This window comes from Macaca thibetana, chromosome 19, assembly GCF_024542745.1.
Source record: "Macaca thibetana thibetana isolate TM-01 chromosome 19, ASM2454274v1, whole genome shotgun sequence".
Classification (NCBI taxonomy): Eukaryota; Metazoa; Chordata; class Mammalia; order Primates; family Cercopithecidae; genus Macaca; species Macaca thibetana.
The window spans coordinates 49,300,306-49,321,232 of record NC_065596.1 but is presented as its reverse complement, the minus strand read 5'-3'; the positions used below and the strand labels follow the sequence as shown (position 1 = coordinate 49,321,232).

At 47.1% G+C, this 20,927-nt stretch overlaps 1 protein-coding gene across 1 annotated transcript in view; it reads right to left on the bottom strand.

Annotated features, from left to right (window-relative positions):
* Positions 1 to 20,927, bottom strand: part of RHPN2 (rhophilin Rho GTPase binding protein 2) — an 86,182-nt gene that overhangs the window by 49,060 nt on the left and 16,195 nt on the right. The window contains exon 2 of the mRNA XM_050771988.1: positions 17,337 to 17,452. Within this exon, the coding sequence (XP_050627945.1) occupies positions 17,337 to 17,452 (116 nt within the window). The remainder of the gene's footprint in view (positions 1 to 17,336; positions 17,453 to 20,927) is intronic.

Below are 20,927 nucleotides of genomic sequence, written 5' to 3'. Positions count from 1 at the left end.
AGCCTCCCAAGCAGCTGGGCCTACAGGTGCACACCACCATGCTGGCTAATTTTTGTATTTTTTTGCAGAGATGGAGTATCACTATGTTGCCCAGGCTGGTCCAGAAATCCTGGGTTCAAGCAATCTTTCTGCCTCAGACTCCCAAAGTGCTGGGATTACAGGCACGAGCCACCGTGCCTGGCCAAATCTATTTCTATATACTAGCAATGAACAATCTTGAAATTGAGAAAACCATTCCATTCACAATAGCATCAAAAAGAATAAAATATTCAGGAATAAACAAAAGAATCACAAGACATGTAAACCGAAAACTACAAAACAATGCTGGAGATATAGTAAAAGAAGAGCTATTCCATTGTATAGGAAGGCTCATTATTGTCAACATGTCAAGCCTCCTTAGTTGGTACATTCATTCATTGCAACCTCAATCAAAATCCCACTAACCTTTTTAATAGAAATCGACCAGCTGATCCTAAAATTCATACGGAAATGCAAAAAAAAAAAAAAAAAAAAAAAAAAAAAAAAAACCTACAATAGGCAAAACAATTTTGAAAAATAAGAACAGAGTTGGAAGACTTATATTGATTTTAAAATTTACTAAGGAGCTGGGCTGGGCATGGTGGCTCACATCTGTAATCCTGGCACTTTGGGAGGCTGAGGTGGGTATATCACCTGAGGTCAGGAGTTCAAGACTAGCCTGGCCAACATGGTGAAACCCCATCTCTACTAAAAACACAAAAAATTAGACAGGCATGGTGGCGGGCACCTGTAATCCCAGCTACTTGGGAGCCTGAGGCAAGAGAATCCCTTGAACCCAGGAGGCCGAGATTGCAGTGAGCCAAGATCGCACCACTGCACTCTAGCCTGGGCAACAAGAGCAAAACTGCATCTCAAAAAAAAAAATAACAAATAGCCGGGACACAGTGGCTCAAGCCTGTAATCCCAGCACTTTGGGAGGCCGAGACGGGCAGATCACGAGGTCAGGAGATCAAGACCATCCTGGCTAACACGGTGAAACCCCATCTCTACTAAAAAATACAACAAACTAGCCAGGCGAGGTGGTGGGCATCTGTAGTCCCAGCTACTCCGGAGGCTGAGGCAGGAGAATGGCATGAACCCGGGAGGCGGAGCTTACAGTGCTGTGAGATCTGGCCACTGCACTCCAGCCTGGGCGACAGAGCGAGACTCTGTCTCCAAAAAAAAAAAATTTTTTTAATAAATAAATAAATAATAAAAAATAAACTTACTAAGAAGCCATAGTCATCAAAATAGCGTGGTACCGACATAAAGATAGGCAATGAAACAGAATAAGAGTCCAGGAATAAATGTTTACATTTACATAAGTAAATCTTTATAATTGATTTTGAACAAAAGTGCCAAATCAATTCAATGTGGAAAAGATTATTGTTTCAACAAATAGTGCTAAAGCAGGTTGACATCCATAGGTACGTCAGGGTCCCTAAAACCACCCCCAAAGTTCAATGTTAATCTAGGAGGACTTGCAAAAGCCATGGCTATGGTTTACTACAGCAAAAGACACAAAGCATAATGAGCAAAGGGAAAGGCACATAGGGTGAAATTGGGAGGAGGCCCGGCCCAGACTTCTAGGGGTCCTCTCTCTGTGGAATCCCACAGACCGTGCTTAACTCCCCCAGCAAGGAGTTGTGACAACACATGTAAAATGACATCTACCAGGGAAGCTCAGAGACTCCATGTCCAGGGTTTTCACTGGGGGTTGATAGCATAGGCACCTCTGCCCAGCATGCTCCAAAATTCTGGATTCCCAGAAGGAAAGCAAGTGGTTCCACATAAACCATACCGTTTGTACAAACAGTTCAGGCACAGTGAGTCAATCTTATCAGTCTGGAAATGATGAGAACACTTCTAAAATCGAAGTTTCTAGACACCAGCCAAAGGCCAGTCTTACAAGCAGGGCTTTCTAAGGAGAGCAGTTCTGGGCCTGATAGGTGAACTCTTTTCTGCACAATAGGTAAGAATTAACCTAAATCTAAATGGCACACCATTTACAAACACTGTCCAAACAGGTTATAGACTGCAACAAGAGCTACACCTCTAAAACTTCTAGACGAAAATATAGGACGCAATCTTCGTGACCTTAGGTTGGATAAAATATTCTTAGCTACACACGAAAAGGACAATCCATAAAAGAATAAATCGGGGACAGGCGCAGTGGTTCACGCCTGTAATCCCAGACCAGCCTAGCCAATATGGTGAAACCCCATCTCTACTAAAAATACAAACAAAAAATTAGCTGGGGGTGGTGGCAGGCACCTGTAGTCCCAGCTACTTGGGAGGCTGAGGCAGGAGAATCGCTTGAACCAAGGAGGCATAGGCTGCAGTGAGCCGAGATTGCATCCCTGCACTCCAGCCTGGTGACAGAGCAAGACTCTGTCTCAAAAAAAAGAAAAAGAAAAAAGGCGGCCAGGGGCAGTGGCTCGCGCCTGTAATCCCAGCACTTTGGGAGGCCGAGACAGGTGGATCACCTGAGGTTGGGAGTTCGAGACCAGCCTGACCAACATGGTGAAACTCCATCTCTACCAAAAATACAAAATTAACTGGGTGTGGTGGTGCGTGCCTATAATCCCAGATATTCGGGAGGCAGAGGCAGAAGAATCGCCTGAACCCAAGAGGCGGAGGTTGCAATGAGCTGAGATCGCACCACTGCATTCCAGCCTGGGCAACTAGAGCGAAACTCCATCTCAAAAAAAAAAAAGAAAATGAAAAGACAAGCCACAGACCGGGAGAAAATACTTTCAAATTATATATCTAACAAAGAATCTGTATCCAGGCTGGATGCAGTGGCTCATGTGTGTAATCCCAGCACTTTGGGAGGCTGAGGAGGGTGGGTCACTTCAGGCCAGGAGCTTGAGACCAGCCTGGCCAACATGGTGAAACCTCATCTCTACTAAAAATACAAAACTTAGCTGGGGGTGGTGGTGCACACCTGTAGACTCAGTCACTCAGGAGGCTGAGGCAGGAGAATTGCTTGAACCCAGGAGGCAGAGGTTATAGTGAGCAGAGACTGTACCACTCTCCTCTAGCCTGGACAACAGAGTGAGACTCCCTCTCAAAAAAAAAAAAAAAAGTTTTCAAGCAGAGCTTTTGAAACCTACTCAAAGGCCTTATAGATGCTCCCTCGTGTTATAGATTAGGAATCACCACTAAAATAACAGAAACAGTAACAGCCAGGCTGTAAGCCAGGCCTGTACTGAGCACGTGTTGGTGAACTTTAGACTGGTAGAGAATCATCCTCATTTCACGGATGAGGAAGCCTGAGGTTCATTAGCCAAGAGCTCCCGGCCATCGGGAGAGACTGTGAGTATCTGACCTCTGTCCCTTCCTCTGCTGATGAAAACCCAGCCACCGGTCACCTGATTGCACACGTGCACATTTGGACTCCCCCAGACAATAAGATACTAGAAGCTCAGCTTGGTGAATTTCATCAATTTAGAGATTTGTGTGTGCGTATGGCTATGACACCAGTAAGAATACATTTTAGGCCGGGCACAGTGGCTCACATCTGTAATCCCAGCACTTTGAGAGGCTGAGGCAGGCGGATCACTTGAGGCCAAGAATTCAAGATCAGTCTGGGCCACACGGCAAAACCCTGTCTCTACTAAAAAGACAAAAATTAGCCAGGCGTAGTGGCACATGCCTGTAGTCCCAGCTACTCAGGAGGCTGAGGTATGAGAATCGCTTGAACCCAGGAGATGGAGGTTGCAGTGAGCTGAGACTGCACCACAGTACTCCAGCCCGTGTGACAGAGCGAGACTCCATCACGAAAAATAGAAAAAAGAAATATATTTTACAACTCAGTACATGCATGCACACACACACACAGACACATGCCCCTTCAACAAAAGTCTCACAAAAGTCATAGGCGTGATTCACTCCAGCGTATTCTATTCTACTCTAATAACTTCTTTTAAAAAAAAAAAATCATGTCTGCAATCCTCCAATTCTCTGATTATCAGACACCAACTGGGTATCCAACAATTCAATTCGATTCTGACCCCAGCTCCTGGGGTAAGCACATACCCCACAGAGTAGTGGCTCGGTCCCACAAAGCTGCCCCCATTTTAGGGACCAGTCACACATCCTGGCGGGGGGGAAACCTGTGCTTCTGACTGATGAGCTGTCAATCAAGGGTTCCCACTGCCACCTCCTCAGGTTTGGTAATTCACCAGAACGTCTCCCAGAACATAGGAAAGCAGCTGAAGGACCAGTACTGGTTTATGTTATTCAGTTCGGGAACAGTCAATTGGAAGATGTACACAGGGCAAGTTATGGTGGGAGGGGGTAGGGCTTCCATGTTCTCTCCAGGCACCTCAACATGTTCACCAACCCAGAGGCTCCCTGAACCTCATCGTTTAGGGTTTATTTTACTTTATTTTTATTTTGGGGACCGCGTCTTGTTTTGTCACCCAGGCTGGAGTGCAGTGGTGTGATCACGGCTCACTGTAGCCTCGCCCTCCAGGGCTCAAGTGATCCTCCCACCTCAGCCTCCCAAGTAGCTGGGACTACAGGCGTGTACCACCACACCCAGCTAATTTTTATATTTTTTCACCATGTTGCCCAGTCTGGTCTCAAACTCCTGGGCTCAAGCAATCCGCCTGCCTCAGCCTTCCAAAGTGCTGGGATTACAGGCATGAGCCACCACGCCCAGCCTTATTTTGTTTTTTGTAGAGATGGTTGGTGTCTTGCTATGTTGCCCAGGCTGGCCTCCACTCCTGGGCTCCTGGGCTTGAGTGATCCTCCCTCACCCTCCTGAGTAGCTGGAACTACAGATATGCACCACTGTGCCTGGCTAATGCAGGTTTTTTTTGTTTTGTTTTTGTTTTGAGACAGAGTCTCGCTCTCTCCCACAGGCTGGAATACAGGCGCACGATCTCAGCTCACTGTAACCTCCACCTCCCAAGTTCAAGTGATTCTCCTGCCTCAGGCTCCTGAGTAGCTGGGATTACAGGCGCCCATCACCATGCCTGGCTAATTTTTGTATTTTTAGTAGAGATGGGGTTTTGCCATGTTGGCCAGGCTGGTCTCGAACTCCTGACCTCAGGTGATCCACCCACCTCGGCTGCCCAAAGTGCTGATTACAGGCGTGAGCCACCGTGCCCGGCCTAATGCAGGGTTTTTAATGGAGGCTTCATTAAGGATAGATGATTAAATCATTGGCCACTAGTGACTGAGCTGGATCTCCAGCCTCTCTCCCCTCTCCAGAGGTCACAGAGGGAGGAGCTGAAAGTTCCAGCCCTCTCACCATGGTTTGGGCTTTCTAGGGATCAGCATCCATTCTAAAGCCTCCCACCAAGAGGGATCTCATTAGCATACAAAAGATACTTTATCACTCAGGAGCTCTGTGCCAGGAACACAGGAACAGGATAAAGACCAAATATTTATCTTTTATTATGCCACAGCAACGCAATGAATTGATGTCATTACACACCACAGGTCACAATCTGCAGCTGTGCTACAAAGAGCTTATTGAGAAAACGACTGATTGTGTAGCTGATAATGTTCACAAGGATTGGGGCAGCGGGAATCCTCCCATCAGGAATGGGTTCATTTCTTCTTACAAATGGGTTTCCTTTTGGCTAGTGAATATAAAATGTGTTCCAAATATATTCCCTTCCTCCTATTGCCTGCTAGGCAGCTCAGAGACAAACCACGACTCACATTTCACAAAGTATATAGGACTTTGTGGCACGCACTAGCCTTACCTCCAGCTAAATCTTTCCTTTATTCTTCTTTCTCTTGCCTTCATATCTTCATTCACTCCTGATTTAAATCTTACATGTTGTATGAATGTGTTAAGGTACTTCAAATCCACTTTGAGGGAAGATAAACAATTATAATTCCTAGAGGACGAGCCTTCTTTCTCTGGGTATTTTTTTCCTGGAACGTGGCATAGCCCTTTCCATATCATGGGGGCGCTGAACAAATTTCAGTTCATGGAAGAACAAATGACAGAGTAAAGATTACTCCCTCTGGGCAGTGAGGGAGCTGATTGGTTCTCAGCACCAGAGTAGGTTCAACTTAAATATAAAAACTAAGGCGGGACACGGAGGTTCATACCTGTAATCCCAGCACTCTGGGAGGCCAAGGTAGACAGATCACCTAAAGTCAGGAATTCAAGATCAGCCCGGCCAATATGGTGAAACCCTGTCTCTACTAAAAATACAAAAATTAGCTGGGCGTGGTGGTGCATGCCTGCACTCTCAGTTACTCGGGAGGCTGAGGCAGGAGAATCACTTGAACCTGGGAAGCGGAGGTTGCAGTTAGCAGAGATCATGCCACCGCACTCCAGCCTGGGCAACAGAGGGAGGCTCCATTTCAAAAAAATAAAAAGTAAAATAGGCCAGGCACAGTGGCTCACGCCTGTAATACTAGCACTTTGGGAGGCCAAGGTGGGCAAATCACCTGAGGTCAAGAGTTGGAGACCAGCCTGACCAACACGGAGAAATCCCGTCTCTACTGAAAATACAAAATTAGCCGGGCGAGGTGGCCGGCACTTGTAATCCCAGCTACTCAGGAGGCTGAGGCAGGAGAATCACTTGAACCCAGGAGGCACAGCTTGTGGTGAGCCGATATCGTGCCATTGCACTCCAGCCTGGGCAACAAGAGGGAAACTCCATCTCAAAAAAGAAAAAAGTAAATAAAATAAAAATAAAAATAAATAAAAACTGAGACCCTAAGAATCCCACCAAAATCCCTGGAGAGCTTCCACATAATGTCAACTCTTTATTTTTCCACCTTTATATATAAATTTGCCATGTCTCCCCCATCCCAGCTTGGCAAAACAGTTTTTGGTGTTTTTTTTAAAATATATTTTTTAATAGAGTCAGGGGTCTCAACATATGCCCAGGCTGGTCTCAAACTGCTAAGACAAAGCAATCCTCTTGCCTCATCCTCCCAAAGTGCTAGGATTATAGGTGTGAGCTATCACGCCTAGCCTGGCAATGATTTTTTATTTAAGATTTGCCACAAGGCCGGGAATGGTGGCTCACGCCTGTAACCCCAACACTTTGGGAGGCCGAGGTGGGCAGATTACGAGGTCAGGAGATCAACACCATCCAGGCTAACATAGTGAAACCCTGTCTCTACTAAAAATACAAAAAATTAGCTGGGCGTGATGGCGGCACCTGTAGTCCCAGCTACACGGGAGGCTGAGGCAGGAGAATGGCGTGAACCCAAGAGGCAGAGCTTGCAGTGAGTAGAGACTGCACCACTGCACTCCAGTCTGGGCAACAGAGCAAGACTCCGTCTCAAAAAAAAAAAAAAATACAAAACTTAGCTGGGCATGGTGGCACGCGCCTGTAGTCCCAGCTACTCAGGAGGCTGAGGCAGGAGAATCGCTTGAACCTGGGAGGCAGAGGTTGTAGTGAGCCAACATTATCGCACCACTGCACTCCAGCTTGGGCAATAGAGCTAGACTCCATCTCAAAAAAAAAAAAAAAAAAGATTTGCAAGAAAGTCAGGTGAAGTGGGTCATGCCTATGATCCTAGTGCTTTGAGAGATTGAGGCAGGAGGATTGCTTGAGGCTAGGAGTTCAAGACCAGTCGGAGCAACATAGTGAGACCTTGTCTCTAAAACAAATACATTTTTTTATTTTAGTTTAGTTTTCATTTTTGAGACAGAGTCTTGCTCTGTCACCCAGGCTGGAGTGCAGTGGTACGATCTTGGCTCACTGCAACCTCCACCTCCAGGTTCAAGCAATTCTCCTGCCTCAGCCTCCTGAGTAGCTGGGGTTGCAGGTGTGTGCCACCACACCCAGCTAATATTTTGTATTTTTAGTAGAGATGGGGTTTCACCCTGTTGGCCAGGCTGGTCTTGAACTCCTGACCTCAAGTGATCCACCTGCCTCTGCCTCCCAAAGTGCTGAGATTACAGGCATGAGACACCACACCCAGCCAATTTTTGTATTTTTAGTAGAGACAGGGTTTCACCATGTTGCCCAGACTGGTTTTGAACTCCTGGCCTCAGGTGATTCTTGAGGATCGGCCTCCCAAAGTGCTGGGATTACAGGCTTGAGCCACCACACCTGGCCTAAAAAAAAGGTTTAGATACATTTCCAACAAATCAATGAGTTGCCCTTAAGATGTAGAACTCTTTACGTTGGTCACTGTGAAAACTGTTGGCAGCCAGGCGGGGTCTCAGGGTTGGTTTCTGTAATGCTGACCTTTGGTGCAAACACGATTCAGAAATCAACCCTGGAGTCTGAGCTTCGTTGCTAGCACAGGTGTATGTCAGAGGTGTTCGAAGCAAAGTGACTCCGTTTTGAGTGAGGGCTGGAAAATGAGGCTGAGACTTGTTGGGCTGCATTCTCAGAAAATTAGCCATTCTTAGCCTCTAGATGTTTACAGCAAAGGGAACAAATTAATAATGTTTACTAAAACAGACCCAGACCTGGGAGTGTCCAGATATCCCATGGAGAACAAAGGCATTCCTCAATTTTGCTTTAAAGATAATAATATCGGGCCGGGCGCAGTAGCTCACACCCATAATCCTGAGGCGGGTGGATCACAAGGTCAGAAGATCCAGACCATCCTGGCTAACATGGTGAAAACCCGTCTCTACCAAAAATACAAAAAAATTAGCTGGGCGTGGTGGTGCGTGCCTGTAGTCCCAGCTACTTGGGAAGCTGAGGCAGAAGAATGATGTGAACCCGGGAGGCGGAGCTTGCAGTGAGCCGAGATCATGCCACTGCACTCCAGCCTGGGGACAGAGCTAGACTCCATCTCAAAAAAAAAAAAAAAAGATAATAATATTGATTCTTGCAAAATATAGTAATTAAGAAAATTCTTTTTTTTTTTTTTTTTTTTTTTGAGACAGAGTCTTGCTCTGTCGCCCAGGCTGGAGTGCAGTGGCACAATCTTAGGAGTCTGAGGCAGGAGGATTACTTGAGGCCAGGAGTTCAAGACCAACCTGGGCAATATAGAGAGACCTCCATCTCTACAAAAAATCTGATAATGAAAATTAGTTGGGAATGATGGTAAACGCCTATAGTCCCAGCTGCTCAGGAGGCTAAGGCAGGAGGATCACTTGAGCCCAGGAGTCTGAGGCTGCAGTAGGCTAGGATTGCACTGCTACACTCCAGTGTGGGCAACAGAGCAAGACCTTCTCTCAAAAAATAAATAGGCACAGTGGCTCACACCTGTAATCGCAGCACTCTGGGAGACCTAGGCACAAGGATTGCTTGAGTCCTGGAGTTTGAGACCAGCCTGAGCATCATAGGGAGACCCAGTCTCCACAAAAAATTTTTAAAATTGACTGAATGCCAGTCAGGTGTGGTGGCTCATGTCTGTAATCCCAGCACTTTGGGAGGCTGAGGTGGGTGGATCACTTGAGGCCAGAAGTTTGAGAACAGCCTGGACAGCATGGTGAACCCCCTCTCTATTAAAAATATAAAAATTAGGCCGGGCGTGGTGGCTCAAGCCTGTAATCCCAGTACTTTGGGAGGCCGAGGCGGGTGGATCACGAAGTCAGGAGATCGAGACCATCCTGGCTAACATGGTGAAACCCCGTCTCTACTAAAAATACAAAAAAAACTAGCCGGGCGTGGTGGCGGGCGCCTGTAGTCCCAGCTACTCGGAGGCTGAGGCAGGAGAATGGCGTAAACCCAGGAGGCGGAGCTTGCAGTGAGCCGAGATCGCGCCACTGCACTCCAGCCTGGGTGACACAGCGAGACTCCGTCTCAAAAAAAATAAAAATAAAAATAAAAATTAGCCGGGCAGTGGTGCATGCCTGTAATCCCAGCTACTAGGGAGGCTGAGGCAGGAAAATCACTTGAACCCAGGAGGCAACAGAGCAAGACTCCATCTCAGGGAAAAAAAAAAAAAAAAAAATTAGCCTAGTGTGGTGGTACACATCTGTGGAGGCTGAAGCAGGAGGATAGCTTGAGCCCAGAAGGTTGAGGCTGCGGTGAGCTGTGATCATACCACTGAACTCCAGGTTGGACAACACAACAAGACCCTACCTCAAAATGAATAAATATAAAAATTTTATTTATTTATTTATTTATTTATTTATTTATTGAGACAGAGTCTCCCTCTGTCACCCAGGCTGAAGTGCAGTGGCATGATCTCGGCTCACTGCAACCTCCGTCCCCCTGACTCAAGTGATTCTCCTGCCTCAGCCTCCCAAGTAGCTGGGATTACAGGTGCACACCACCACACCCAGCTCATTTTCTTTTCTTTTTGTTAAGAGACAGGTCTCACTCTGTCACTCAGGCTGGAGTACAATGGCGCAATCTTGGCTCACTGCAGCCTGGAACTCCTGGGCTCAGGGGATTCTCCAGCCTCAGCCTCCCGAGTAGCTGGGATTACAGATGTGTACCACCACGCGTGGCTAATTTTTGTATTGTTAGTAGAGACAAGGTTTAACCATGTTGGCCAGGCCGGCCTCAAACTCCTGACCTCAAATGATTTGCCCGCTTCAGCCTCCCAAAGTGCTGTGATTACAGACTTGAGCCACCGCGCCTGGCCTAAAAAGTTTTTTTTTTTTAATAATACATATGTATTTTGCATTCTGTCCCCATTTGTTTTAGTGTAATTTTTTTTCTCCCAAGTCTTTTCATGAAGCTGTCCTTCCAGGAATAAGCACCACATTGACACAGTGACTTGCCACAGCTTCAGCAACCTTATTAGAGCAGCTTAGCCTTAGTCCATCTGATCCCAAATCCTGCTCTGCCAGGGCTTCGGGAGGCTGGAGTGAGGACTGTCCCATCCCCTGCTGAGGTGGCTGCCAGACCGGCAGGACATCTGCTCCCAGCCTCTCGATGGAGGAAGGCGGGCCTTGGAGTTGGTATCAGCCCTAAAGGCTATGGAGGGCCTGCAAACCCCACCAGAGACACACACCAGTCCTCCCACAACTGACAGTGTGAGCTGTCATTAACCTCAAGTCACTCTCATGACAGTCAAGGCCATTCCACGTCACTCCTGACCCAGAATTTCATCACCCCCGTCCAGGGGTCACAAACTAAACTGAAGACCTGAGGGACTTGCTCACCTGGCTCTCAGGGTGTTACTATCCCCTCTCTGAAACGAGTCCCCCAAACTTAAAAATTCAACCATCAGCCAGGCACAGTGGGTCATGCCTGTAATCCAAGCACTTTGGGAGGCTGAGGCAGGCAGATCACTTGAGGTCAGGAGTTTGAGGTCAGCCTGGCCAACATGGCGAAACCTCATCTCTACTAAAAATACAAAAATTAGCCGGGCGTGATGGTGTGTGCTTGTAGTCCCAGCTACTCAAGAGGCTGAGGCAGGAGAATCACACGAACCCGGGAGGCGGAGGTTGCAGTGAGCCGAGATCGCGCCACTGCACTCCAGCCTGGGTGATAGAGCAAGACTCTGTCTCAGAAAAAAAAAAAAAAAAAAATCCAACAATCAGATTTAAAAAAAATATATATATATATATACACACACACACATATATACACACACATATATATATATATATTCCTAACTTCTCCTGGAAAAAAAAAATTAGAAGATATAGCAACTCTGGCCCTACCCTCCATGAGGCAAACTGCAGTTGCCTCATCCAGAGAGGGCATATGCTGCGCACTTCACCACAGTCCCCACCATTCCCTATTGTCTCACAGCACAGAATCCAGCCCCATTCACTCATATCAAGCCCACCTGAACCCTGTAAACTTCGGAGCAGGTCACTTCTGATCTAGCCCAAAAACTCTCAGCACAACAGGGGAACCTGAAGCCCAGACAGGTTAAATGACCTGCTTTGTTCAAAGAACTAGTTAACTAAAACTAGTTAAAACTAGGCAACCTGTTTTTTCTTTCTTTTTTTTGGATGGAGACTCGCTCTGTTGCCAGGCTGGAGTGCAATGGTGCTATCTCGGCTCACTGCAACCTCCACCTCCCAGGTTCAAACGATTCTCCTGCCTCTAGCCTCCCGAGTACCTGGGATTACGGGCACGTGCCACCACACCCGGTTAATTTTTTTATTTTTAGTAGAGACGGGGGTTTTACCATGTTGGCCAGGATGGTCTCGATCTCTTGACCTCGTGATCCTCCCAACCTCGGCCTCCCAAAATGCTGGGATTACAGATGTGAGCCACCACGCCTGGCCCTGCTTTAAATTTCACAAAGACTGCCTCAATTTCACATAAACTTCATCATGTTTCTACCCTAGCTTTCCTCAAGGGAAGGAAGCTGGAAGAAGATAGAATATTGTCTCTGGTTGAGACAATGAAAAAGTCTCGTTGAAAATGAAACTAAATGAAAAAGTACGGCCAGGCATGGTGGCTCACGCCTGTAATTCCAGCAGTTTGGGAGGCCGAGGCAGGTGGATCACCTGAGGTCAGGAGTTCAAGACCAGCCTGGCCAACACCATGAAACCCCATCTTACTGAAAACACAAAATCTAGCCAGGCATGGTGGCACATGCCTATAATCCCAGCTACTCGGGAGGCTGAGGCACAAGAATCGCTTGAACCCAGGAGGTGGAGGTTGCACAGTGAGCTGGTATCGCAACACTGTACTCCATCCTGGGAGACAGAATGAGACTCTGTCTCAAAAAACAAAACAAAACAAAACAAAAACCTGAAAAAAAGTGCATTTGAAATATTTGATGGCTTCCTAACACAAGTCCAGGAAGCTCATGGACTCCCGGCTCGAATGGATCAGAGAAGGGAAGACTTTGAAGGATCACAAAATCTGGTTTTTCAAGTGCCTGCCTAGCTACAATACCCTCCGACAGCCCTCAGGTAAGGGCTCAGCACCCCCATTTCCATTCCTGCATTTCTGGGGACATTTCCAAACATCTCTCACCCCTATTCCAACGGTTCTACCTTCCTTCAGGTGCTGCGGTAGGACACCTGGGAACCAGAAGACAAACAAAAGGAAAGCAGAGCCTAATTTACAACTGAAACCACCCATGGCCCGCGGGGACAGCCACGTAATGGGTTGCCCAGGGACACTGAGGGGCCACAGCAGAGCTTGGCAAAATGCCCTATTTGTTTTCGGGAAACCGTTGGTGCTTGTTGAGTCAGATTAATAAATACCTTCAGGGTTTCCTCTGACAACATTCTCCAGCAAGAGGCACTTTGAACCTTTAGGCCACTGTGAGAATCATTAACAACCCCCACCCCTACCCCTGCCAACCAAACCACTGCCAGTTTAACAATGAGCTTGAGCCAGGCTCAGGCCTCAGAAAGGGTGACTGCTGGTGTCGTTAAAAGAGAACAAGGCGCACAAAATTGCCCTAGTTCCTGCCTGAGAAACTCCCAAGTTTCCTGCTCACAGGGGCCTCTCCGACCACCCTTCGTCTCTATGGCTGGTCGCCCTGGGCCAACCTCTATGACATCCAGGGTTCATTATTCCCTAGAAAACATCGCTTCCCTAGGTGATCTGATTTGTTTACTTGCCTATAATGGTGTCCTCCCATCCCCCAACAAGAGAAATCATAAAAGCAGGGCCTCGCCTGATCTTCATGCACCTCAACTGTGCCTGCCACTTAACAGGTGGTTCAATAGCCAGGCACAGGGGCTCACTACTGAAATCCCAGCACTTTGAGAGGCCAAAGCAGGAGGATCACTTGAGGCCAAGAGTTTGAGACCAGCCTGGGCAACATGGTGAAACCCTGTCTCTACTAAAAATTTAAAAAATTCAATTAGCCGGGTGTGCTTGCACATGCCTATAGTCCCAGCTATTTGGGAGGCTGAGGCAGGAGAATCACTTGAACCTGGGAGGCAGAGATTGCAGTGAGCTAAGATTGCACCACTGCACTCCAGTCTGGGCAACAAGAGTGAAACTCCGTCTCAAAAAAAAAAAAAAAGAAGGTGCTCAATGAATCTATGAATAGATAAATCAATTGTTGTCCACTCCTAGGAAAGCCACACAGCATCCAGGCTACCCATCTGCCCCCTCAGCCACAGAGCAGGCCTGTCTAAGGGCCAACCAGAACCCTAGGCCACAAAACACACCACAGCCTTCCCAGCACATGGCAGGGAGTCCCAAAATCAGGGGCCCTCGCCCACGTTACACAGATGACATGAATTCCTCTCTGCTATGGGAGCGGACAATTCCCATGTCCAGACTTGTCTTGGGACGGGGACACGGCTTGACTTTTTAAAAGCCAAAATGCTACAGTATTTTTCCCAGACTCCTCCAGTAACAACCTCCTTTGCACCCAGTTGCAAAAGGAGCTGGAGAAGAGGTTCCCAGACAAACTTCCCACCCAGGACCTCAAGTCCTCAGGTATTCCGTGAGTAACAAAAGCAACACAGGCCAGGCACAGTGGTTCATGTTTGTAATCCCAGCACTCTGGGAGACCGAGGCAAGAGGATCACTTGAGGACACTAGTTCGAGAACAATCTTGGCAACATAGCAAGTCCTTGTCTCTACAAATAATTTTTAAAAAATCAGTTGGGCATTGGCCAGGCACAGTGGCTCACGCCTGTAATCCCAGCACTTTGGGAGGCCGAGGCGAGTGGATCACAAGGTCAGGAGTTCGAGACCAGCCTGGCCAAGACGGTGAAACCCTGTCTCTACTAAAAATACAAAAATGAGCCAGGCACAGTAGCAGGCACCTATAATCCCAGCTACTCAGGAGGCTGAGGCAGGAGAATCGCTTGAACCCGGGAGGCAGAGGTTGCAGTGAGCCGAGATCCTGCCGCTGCACTCTAGCCTGGGTGATAGAGCAAGACTCCGTCTCAAAAATAAAAATAAAAATTAGTCAGGCATGGTGGTGTATGCCTGTGGTCCCAGCTACTCAGGAGACTGTTAGGAGGACTGCTTGAGCCCAGAAGGTTGGGGCTACAGTGAGCTGTGATTGCACCACTGCACTCCAGCCTGGGCAACAAGCGAGACCCTGTCTCAAAACAAAACTAAACCAAGCCCAACACAGGAGCAGCATTGCTTTCCCTGATGAAGTGGGTGGTTCAAGAGGGTTGCTTATATAACTCTTCTGGACCTCTGAAGTATTTCACAATAATAAATAAAAATAACTCATGCGCTTGGTAGAAGAACATTCAAACACTGACAGGAATAAAATGAAAACTGAGTCACCTCTACCCCTATCCCCAGTCTTGCCCCAAAGAACTGACTGCTAACAGCTTCTACCTTGGTCCTTTTGTGCATATACAAAAGCATATGTACAATATCCTTTTTTTTTCTTTTGAGATAGAGTCTTGCTCTGTCGCCCAGGCTGGAGTACAGTAGCACAATCTTGACTCACTGCAATCTCCGCCTTGCAGGTTCAAGCAATTCTCATGCCTCAGCCTCCCAAGTAGCGGGGATTACAGGCACACGCCACTACACCCAGCTAATTTTTGTATTTTTAGTAGAGATGGGGTTTCGCCACATTGGCCAGGCTGGTCTCAATCCTTGGCCTCAAAGGATCCACCTGCCTCGGCTTCCTAAAGTTCTGGGATTACAGGCGTGAGCCACCATGCCTGTATATGTACAACATCCATTAAACATACACACACACTCAGGGTGTGCTGCCCTGAACTCTTCTTTTCCCCTCTTAACATCTCAGAGGTCTTTCCTAAGGAGTAAACACAGACCCATTCAGAAATGAACTGCCCCCAAGGTCATGATCAGAGCCCCTCCTCCTGCTTGACTGAGTGCTCAGGGGAGAAGCCCATGTGGAGGAGGTGATCCCGCCGTTCACTCAAGTCTGTGACCAGCGGCTGGGAGCCTCAGAGCCTTGTGGCTCTTTTGCAAACATTCTGTTTTTCCAAACAACCTCTACAGGAAGGCTCCAGGTTCCTCCAAGGCCTCCAACGATGAAGCTAACCCACTGGGAACACCCATGATCAATATCCTCGCAGACATTTTGGAACCCTCGCCCCTGGAATCCCTGAAAGTCCCAGGAAGCTCCAAGGGACTTGCAGTTTCAAGCAGGCAGGCTAGACCCCATCTCTGCTGGGTTTTCAGGTTCTAGGTCCCCAAAGGCACTCCACGTCTCTTCCTGAGGCCCCAGGAGGCATCTGTTTCACTCACCTGGGCAGCAGGTGTGGTGCCCACCTCGACTACACATTATAAAAGGTGGCATGAAGCCCGGGCGTGGTGGCTCATGCATGTAATCCCAACACTTTGGGAGGCTGAGGCAGGTGGATCACCTGAGGTCAGGAGTTCAAGACCAGCCTGACCAACATGGAGAAACCTCATCTCTACTAAAAATACACAGCAGGGCATGGTGGCTCATGCCTGTAATCCCAGCTACTCAGGAGGCTGAGGCAGGAGAATTGCTTGAACCCGGGAGGCAGAGGTAGCTGTGTGAGCCAAGATCGCACCAATGCACTCCAGCCTGGGCAACAAGAGCGAAACTCCATCTGAAGAGAAAAAAAAAAAAAAAAAAAGGTGGCACGGGGCCAGGCGCAGTGGCTCACACCTGTAATTCCAGCACTTTGGGAGGTGGAAGCAGATGGATCACTTGAGGCCAGGAGTTTGAGACCAGGCTGGCCAACATAGCAAAACATCGTCTCTACTAAAAAGACAAAAAATTAGCCAGGCATGGTGGTGCACACCTGTGGTCCCAGCTACTCGGGAGGCTGAGGCAGGAGAATCGCTTGAACCCAGGAGGCACAGGTTGCAGTGAGCCGAGATCATGCCACTGCACTCCAGCCTGGGTGACAGAGCAAGACTGTCTCCAAACAAACAAACAAAAAGGTGGCACGGGGGTAACGAGTCACCAGTAGAACTCAGAAGGAAAAAGAAACTCTGCACTCTTTGTAAACAGAAGGCAGCTGGCACTTTGTCTTTTGCTGCATTTCGTTGCCTGGAGAGGGTTTATAGAGGTCTAGACGCAGATAAGGCTTCCCCAAGTTCTCTGCTGGATAAGTAACTGTTTTACCACCACAGCATACTAATGAGTGCCCTAGAGCACGGGGGTGTACTGAGCCCTCTCATTAGTAAGGTGGACACTGGCAATAGAAATGTCCCCTCTCCCTCCTTTCTGCTTTTCTTTCCTTTATATATTCAATAAACATTTACCAAGCAGATTCTGCACTAGGCATAGTGTCAGGCAGTGGAGAAAATAGGCAAGTCCCAGAGAAAGCCAGAAAACAAACCTCAAGACAAAAATTGGGCTTCCCATCAAGATGGCTGACTGAATTGAAGCCAAACGCCACACCATCTGCATCTATCTCCCACCCACCTAATTCCCAAACACACAAACAGGCAGGGTAAAATATCTGTTTTCAACATAGTCAAGTTCTAGGCAAGAAAGAGACGGCTCCAGATGCCAGAAATGAGGAGGAAACCCAAAGCTGAAACCAAGAGCCTGGCCTGGGAGTTTAGGGAACAGATGGCTAGGACTCAGGAGAGGCAGGGAAACCAGAAGACACCTACTTGAGAAGGTTTTCCGCTCCGGTCCTCATCCGCACGGCTTTCAGGATCTGCTGATTCAAAGCAGCTCTTTGGTTTTGCAATTTACTCCGGCCGGTTTGTGCAAGGGGATTACAGCCCTGAGGAAAAATAAGAGATGCCCCTTCAGAGGTCGGCCACTCTAAAAATGATGACAGGGTTTAATATAATGGAAAATGTTTAACTTCAAAAATAATCTTTTCTGAAAACAAAGCATCTATGTAGAAAATACTGAAAAGTATAAAGAAAAGTCGCTCATAACACAATTGCAAAACAGCCACTGTGAATTGATCTTTCCTTCTATTTTATTTATTTAATTTATTTTAGAGACAAGGTCTCAGCTAGGCACTGTGGTTCACGCCTATAATCCCAGAACTTTGGAAGGCCAAGGCGGGTGGATCACCTGAAGTCAGGAGTTCGAGACCAGCCTGGCCAACATGGTGAAACCCTGTTTCTACTAAAAATACAAAAAATTAGCCAGGTGTGGTGGTGGGCGTCTGTAATCCCAGCTACTCAGGAGGCTGAGGCATGAGAATCGCTTGAACCTGGGTGGTGAAGGCTGCGGTGAGCCGAGATTGCAACACTGTACTCCAGCCTCAGCAACCAAAGTGAGACACTGTCTCAAAAATTAATTAAGGGCCAGGCGCGGTGGCTCAAGCCTGTAATCTCAGCACTCTGGGAGGCCGAGACGGGTGGATCACGAGGTCAGGAGATCGAGACCATCCTGGCTAATCCGGTGAAACCCTGTCTCTACTAAAAAAAATACAAAAAACTAGCTGAGCGAGGTGGCGGGCGCCTGTAGTCCCAGCTACTCTGGAGGCTGAGGCAGAAGAATGGCATAAACCCGGGAGGCGGAGCTTGCTGTGAGCTGAGATCCGGCCACTGCACTCCAGCCTGGGCGACACAGAGAGACTCCGTCTCAAAAAAAAAAAAAAAAAAATTTAATTAATTAATTAAAGACCTATCTCTGGGGCAGAGTTACAAGATCAAACCTCTTTAGGGCTACCCATGGACCAGCCCAATCATCCTTCAGGACAGAAAGGCACACACACCCTTGTGACTGTTTTCCCCCTCACTGTTACTGAGTATCTACAATTTTTTTTTTTTTTTTTTTTTTTGAGACGGAGTCCCACTTTGCCGCCTAGGACGCAGTGCAGTGGTGCAATCTTGGTTCACTGCAATCTCCAACTCCTTGGTTCAGGTGATTTTCATGCCTCAGCTTCCCAAGTAGCTGGGACTACAGGTGCATGTCACCATGTCCAGGCAATTTTTCTATTTTTAGTAGACACAGGGTTTCGCCATGTTGCCCAGGCTGGTCTTGAACTTCTGACTTCAAGTGATCCACCTGCCTCAGCCTCCCAAAGGGCTGGGATGGCAGGTGTGAGCCACTGCGCCTGACCTACTTTTTTGTTTAATAACAGCTTTATGGAGATATAATCCACATACCATACATTTTCCCCTTTTAAAATAAGCAATTCATTGTTTTTAGTATATTCAGGAGTTACAGAACCATCAACGCTATCTGATTTTTGTTTTGTTTTGTTTTGTTTTGTTTCTTGAGATGGTGTCTTGCTCTGTCACCCAGGCTGCAGTGCAGTGGCACGATCTCAGCTCACTGCAACCTCTGCCTCCCAGGTTCAAGTGATTCTCCTGCCTCAGCCTCCCAAGCAGCTGGGATTACAGATGCCCACCACCATACCCAGCTAATTTTTGTATTTTTTGTAAAGATGGGGTTTCGCCATGTTGGCCAGGCTGGTCCTGAACTCCTGATCTCAAGTGATCCGCCTACCTCAGCCTCCCAAAGTGCTGGGATTACAGGCATGAGCCACCACACCTACCAACCACTATCTGATTTTAGAACATTTTCATCACCCTAAAAAGAAAGAAAGTAGCCATTAGCATCATTCCCCATTTCCTTTTCCCCTTAACCCCAGCCCTAGGCAACCCCAAATCTACTTTCTGTCTTTACAGGTTTGCTTATTCAAGATTATTTCATATAAACGGAATCATATAATATGTGGCCTTTGCATCTGGCTTCTTTCACTTGCCATAATGTTCTCAAGGTTTGACCAGGTTGTAGCATGTATCAGAACTTCGTCTTTTTGTCCCTGAATAAGATTTCATTATATAGATACACCACACTTTTGTACTTTATCCATTCATCATATGATGGGTATGGGGAGTGTTTTCACTTTTTGACTATTACGAATAAGGCTGTTTATGTGCGTAGAAGGTTTTATATGGACATATGCTTTTGTTTCTCTTAAATGTAGAAATAAAAGTTCTAGATCAGATGGGATTTTTTTTGTTGTTTTGTTTTGATTATTGTTTTTTTTTGAGACAGAGACTTGCTCTGTCGTCCAGGCTTGAGTGTAGTGGCTCGATCTTGGCTCATTTCAACCTCTGTCTCCCGGGTTCGAGCGATTCTCCTACTTCAGCCTCCCGAGTAGTTGGGACTACAGGCATGCACCACCATGACCAGCTAATTTTTGTATTTTTAGTAGAGAGGGGGGTTTCACCATGTTGGCCAGGCTGGTCTCAAACTCCTGACCTCAAGTGATCCGCCTGCCTTGGCTTCCCAAAGTGCTGGGATTACAGGCGTGAGCCACTGTGCCCAGTCTAGATCATATGACTTATTCTATGTTAATGATTTGAGGAACTATCAGACTCTTCAAAGTGCTTATACAATTTTACAATCCAACTAACAGCATGAGAGTTCCAATCCATCTACATCTCACCAATACAGGTGCTGGTCTGTCTTTTTTATTACAGCTATGTGTGTGCTGTCTCGCACTGTGGTTTCGAATTGTGTCTCCCTGACAGTTAATGGTGTTGAATATCTTTTCATGAACTTATTGGCCAACTGTATATCTTCTTCGAAGAAGTATCAATTCAGATCCTTTGCACATTTTTTGTTTGTTTTGAAACAGGGTCTCAGTCTGTCACTCAGACTGGACTGCTGCAGTGGTGTGATCTCGGCTCACTGCAACCTTCACCTCCTGGGTTCAGGTGATTCTCCTGCCTCAGCCTCCTGAGCAGCTGGGACTACAGGTGCATGCCACCATGTCCGGCTAATTGTTATAATTTTTGGTAGAGACAGGGTTTCACCATTTTTTGCCAGGCTGGTCTTGAACTCCTGACCTCAAGTGATCTGCCTACCTTGGCCTCCCAAAGTGCTGGTCTTACAGGCGTGAGCCACCACGTCCGGCCCTCCTTTGCCCAGTTTTAAACTGGGTTGTCTTTTTATGTCTAGTTGAAAGTTATGATTTTTAATCTCTGCCAGGTTGACATGCAAAAATAGACAGCTCATTTTTCTAACGTGTATATTTATTACAACAGTGAATGTAAAGGTTTTTCCATATAATCTTAACACTTTAATTTCTTTTTCAACAAATTGTCTGTGTTCTCCAACCATTGTGCCCTGGGGTATTTGGATTACAATGTTTCATGCTAAAAGTTTAAGATCAGAATGAAAGTTGCATTTTAACTTAATGGTGTTCTTCCCACCCTAGACAGGTAGAAGCCCCAGGACCTGAGTTAGGACCACATTCCTTTTTGATGCTTATCTCTAGGCCC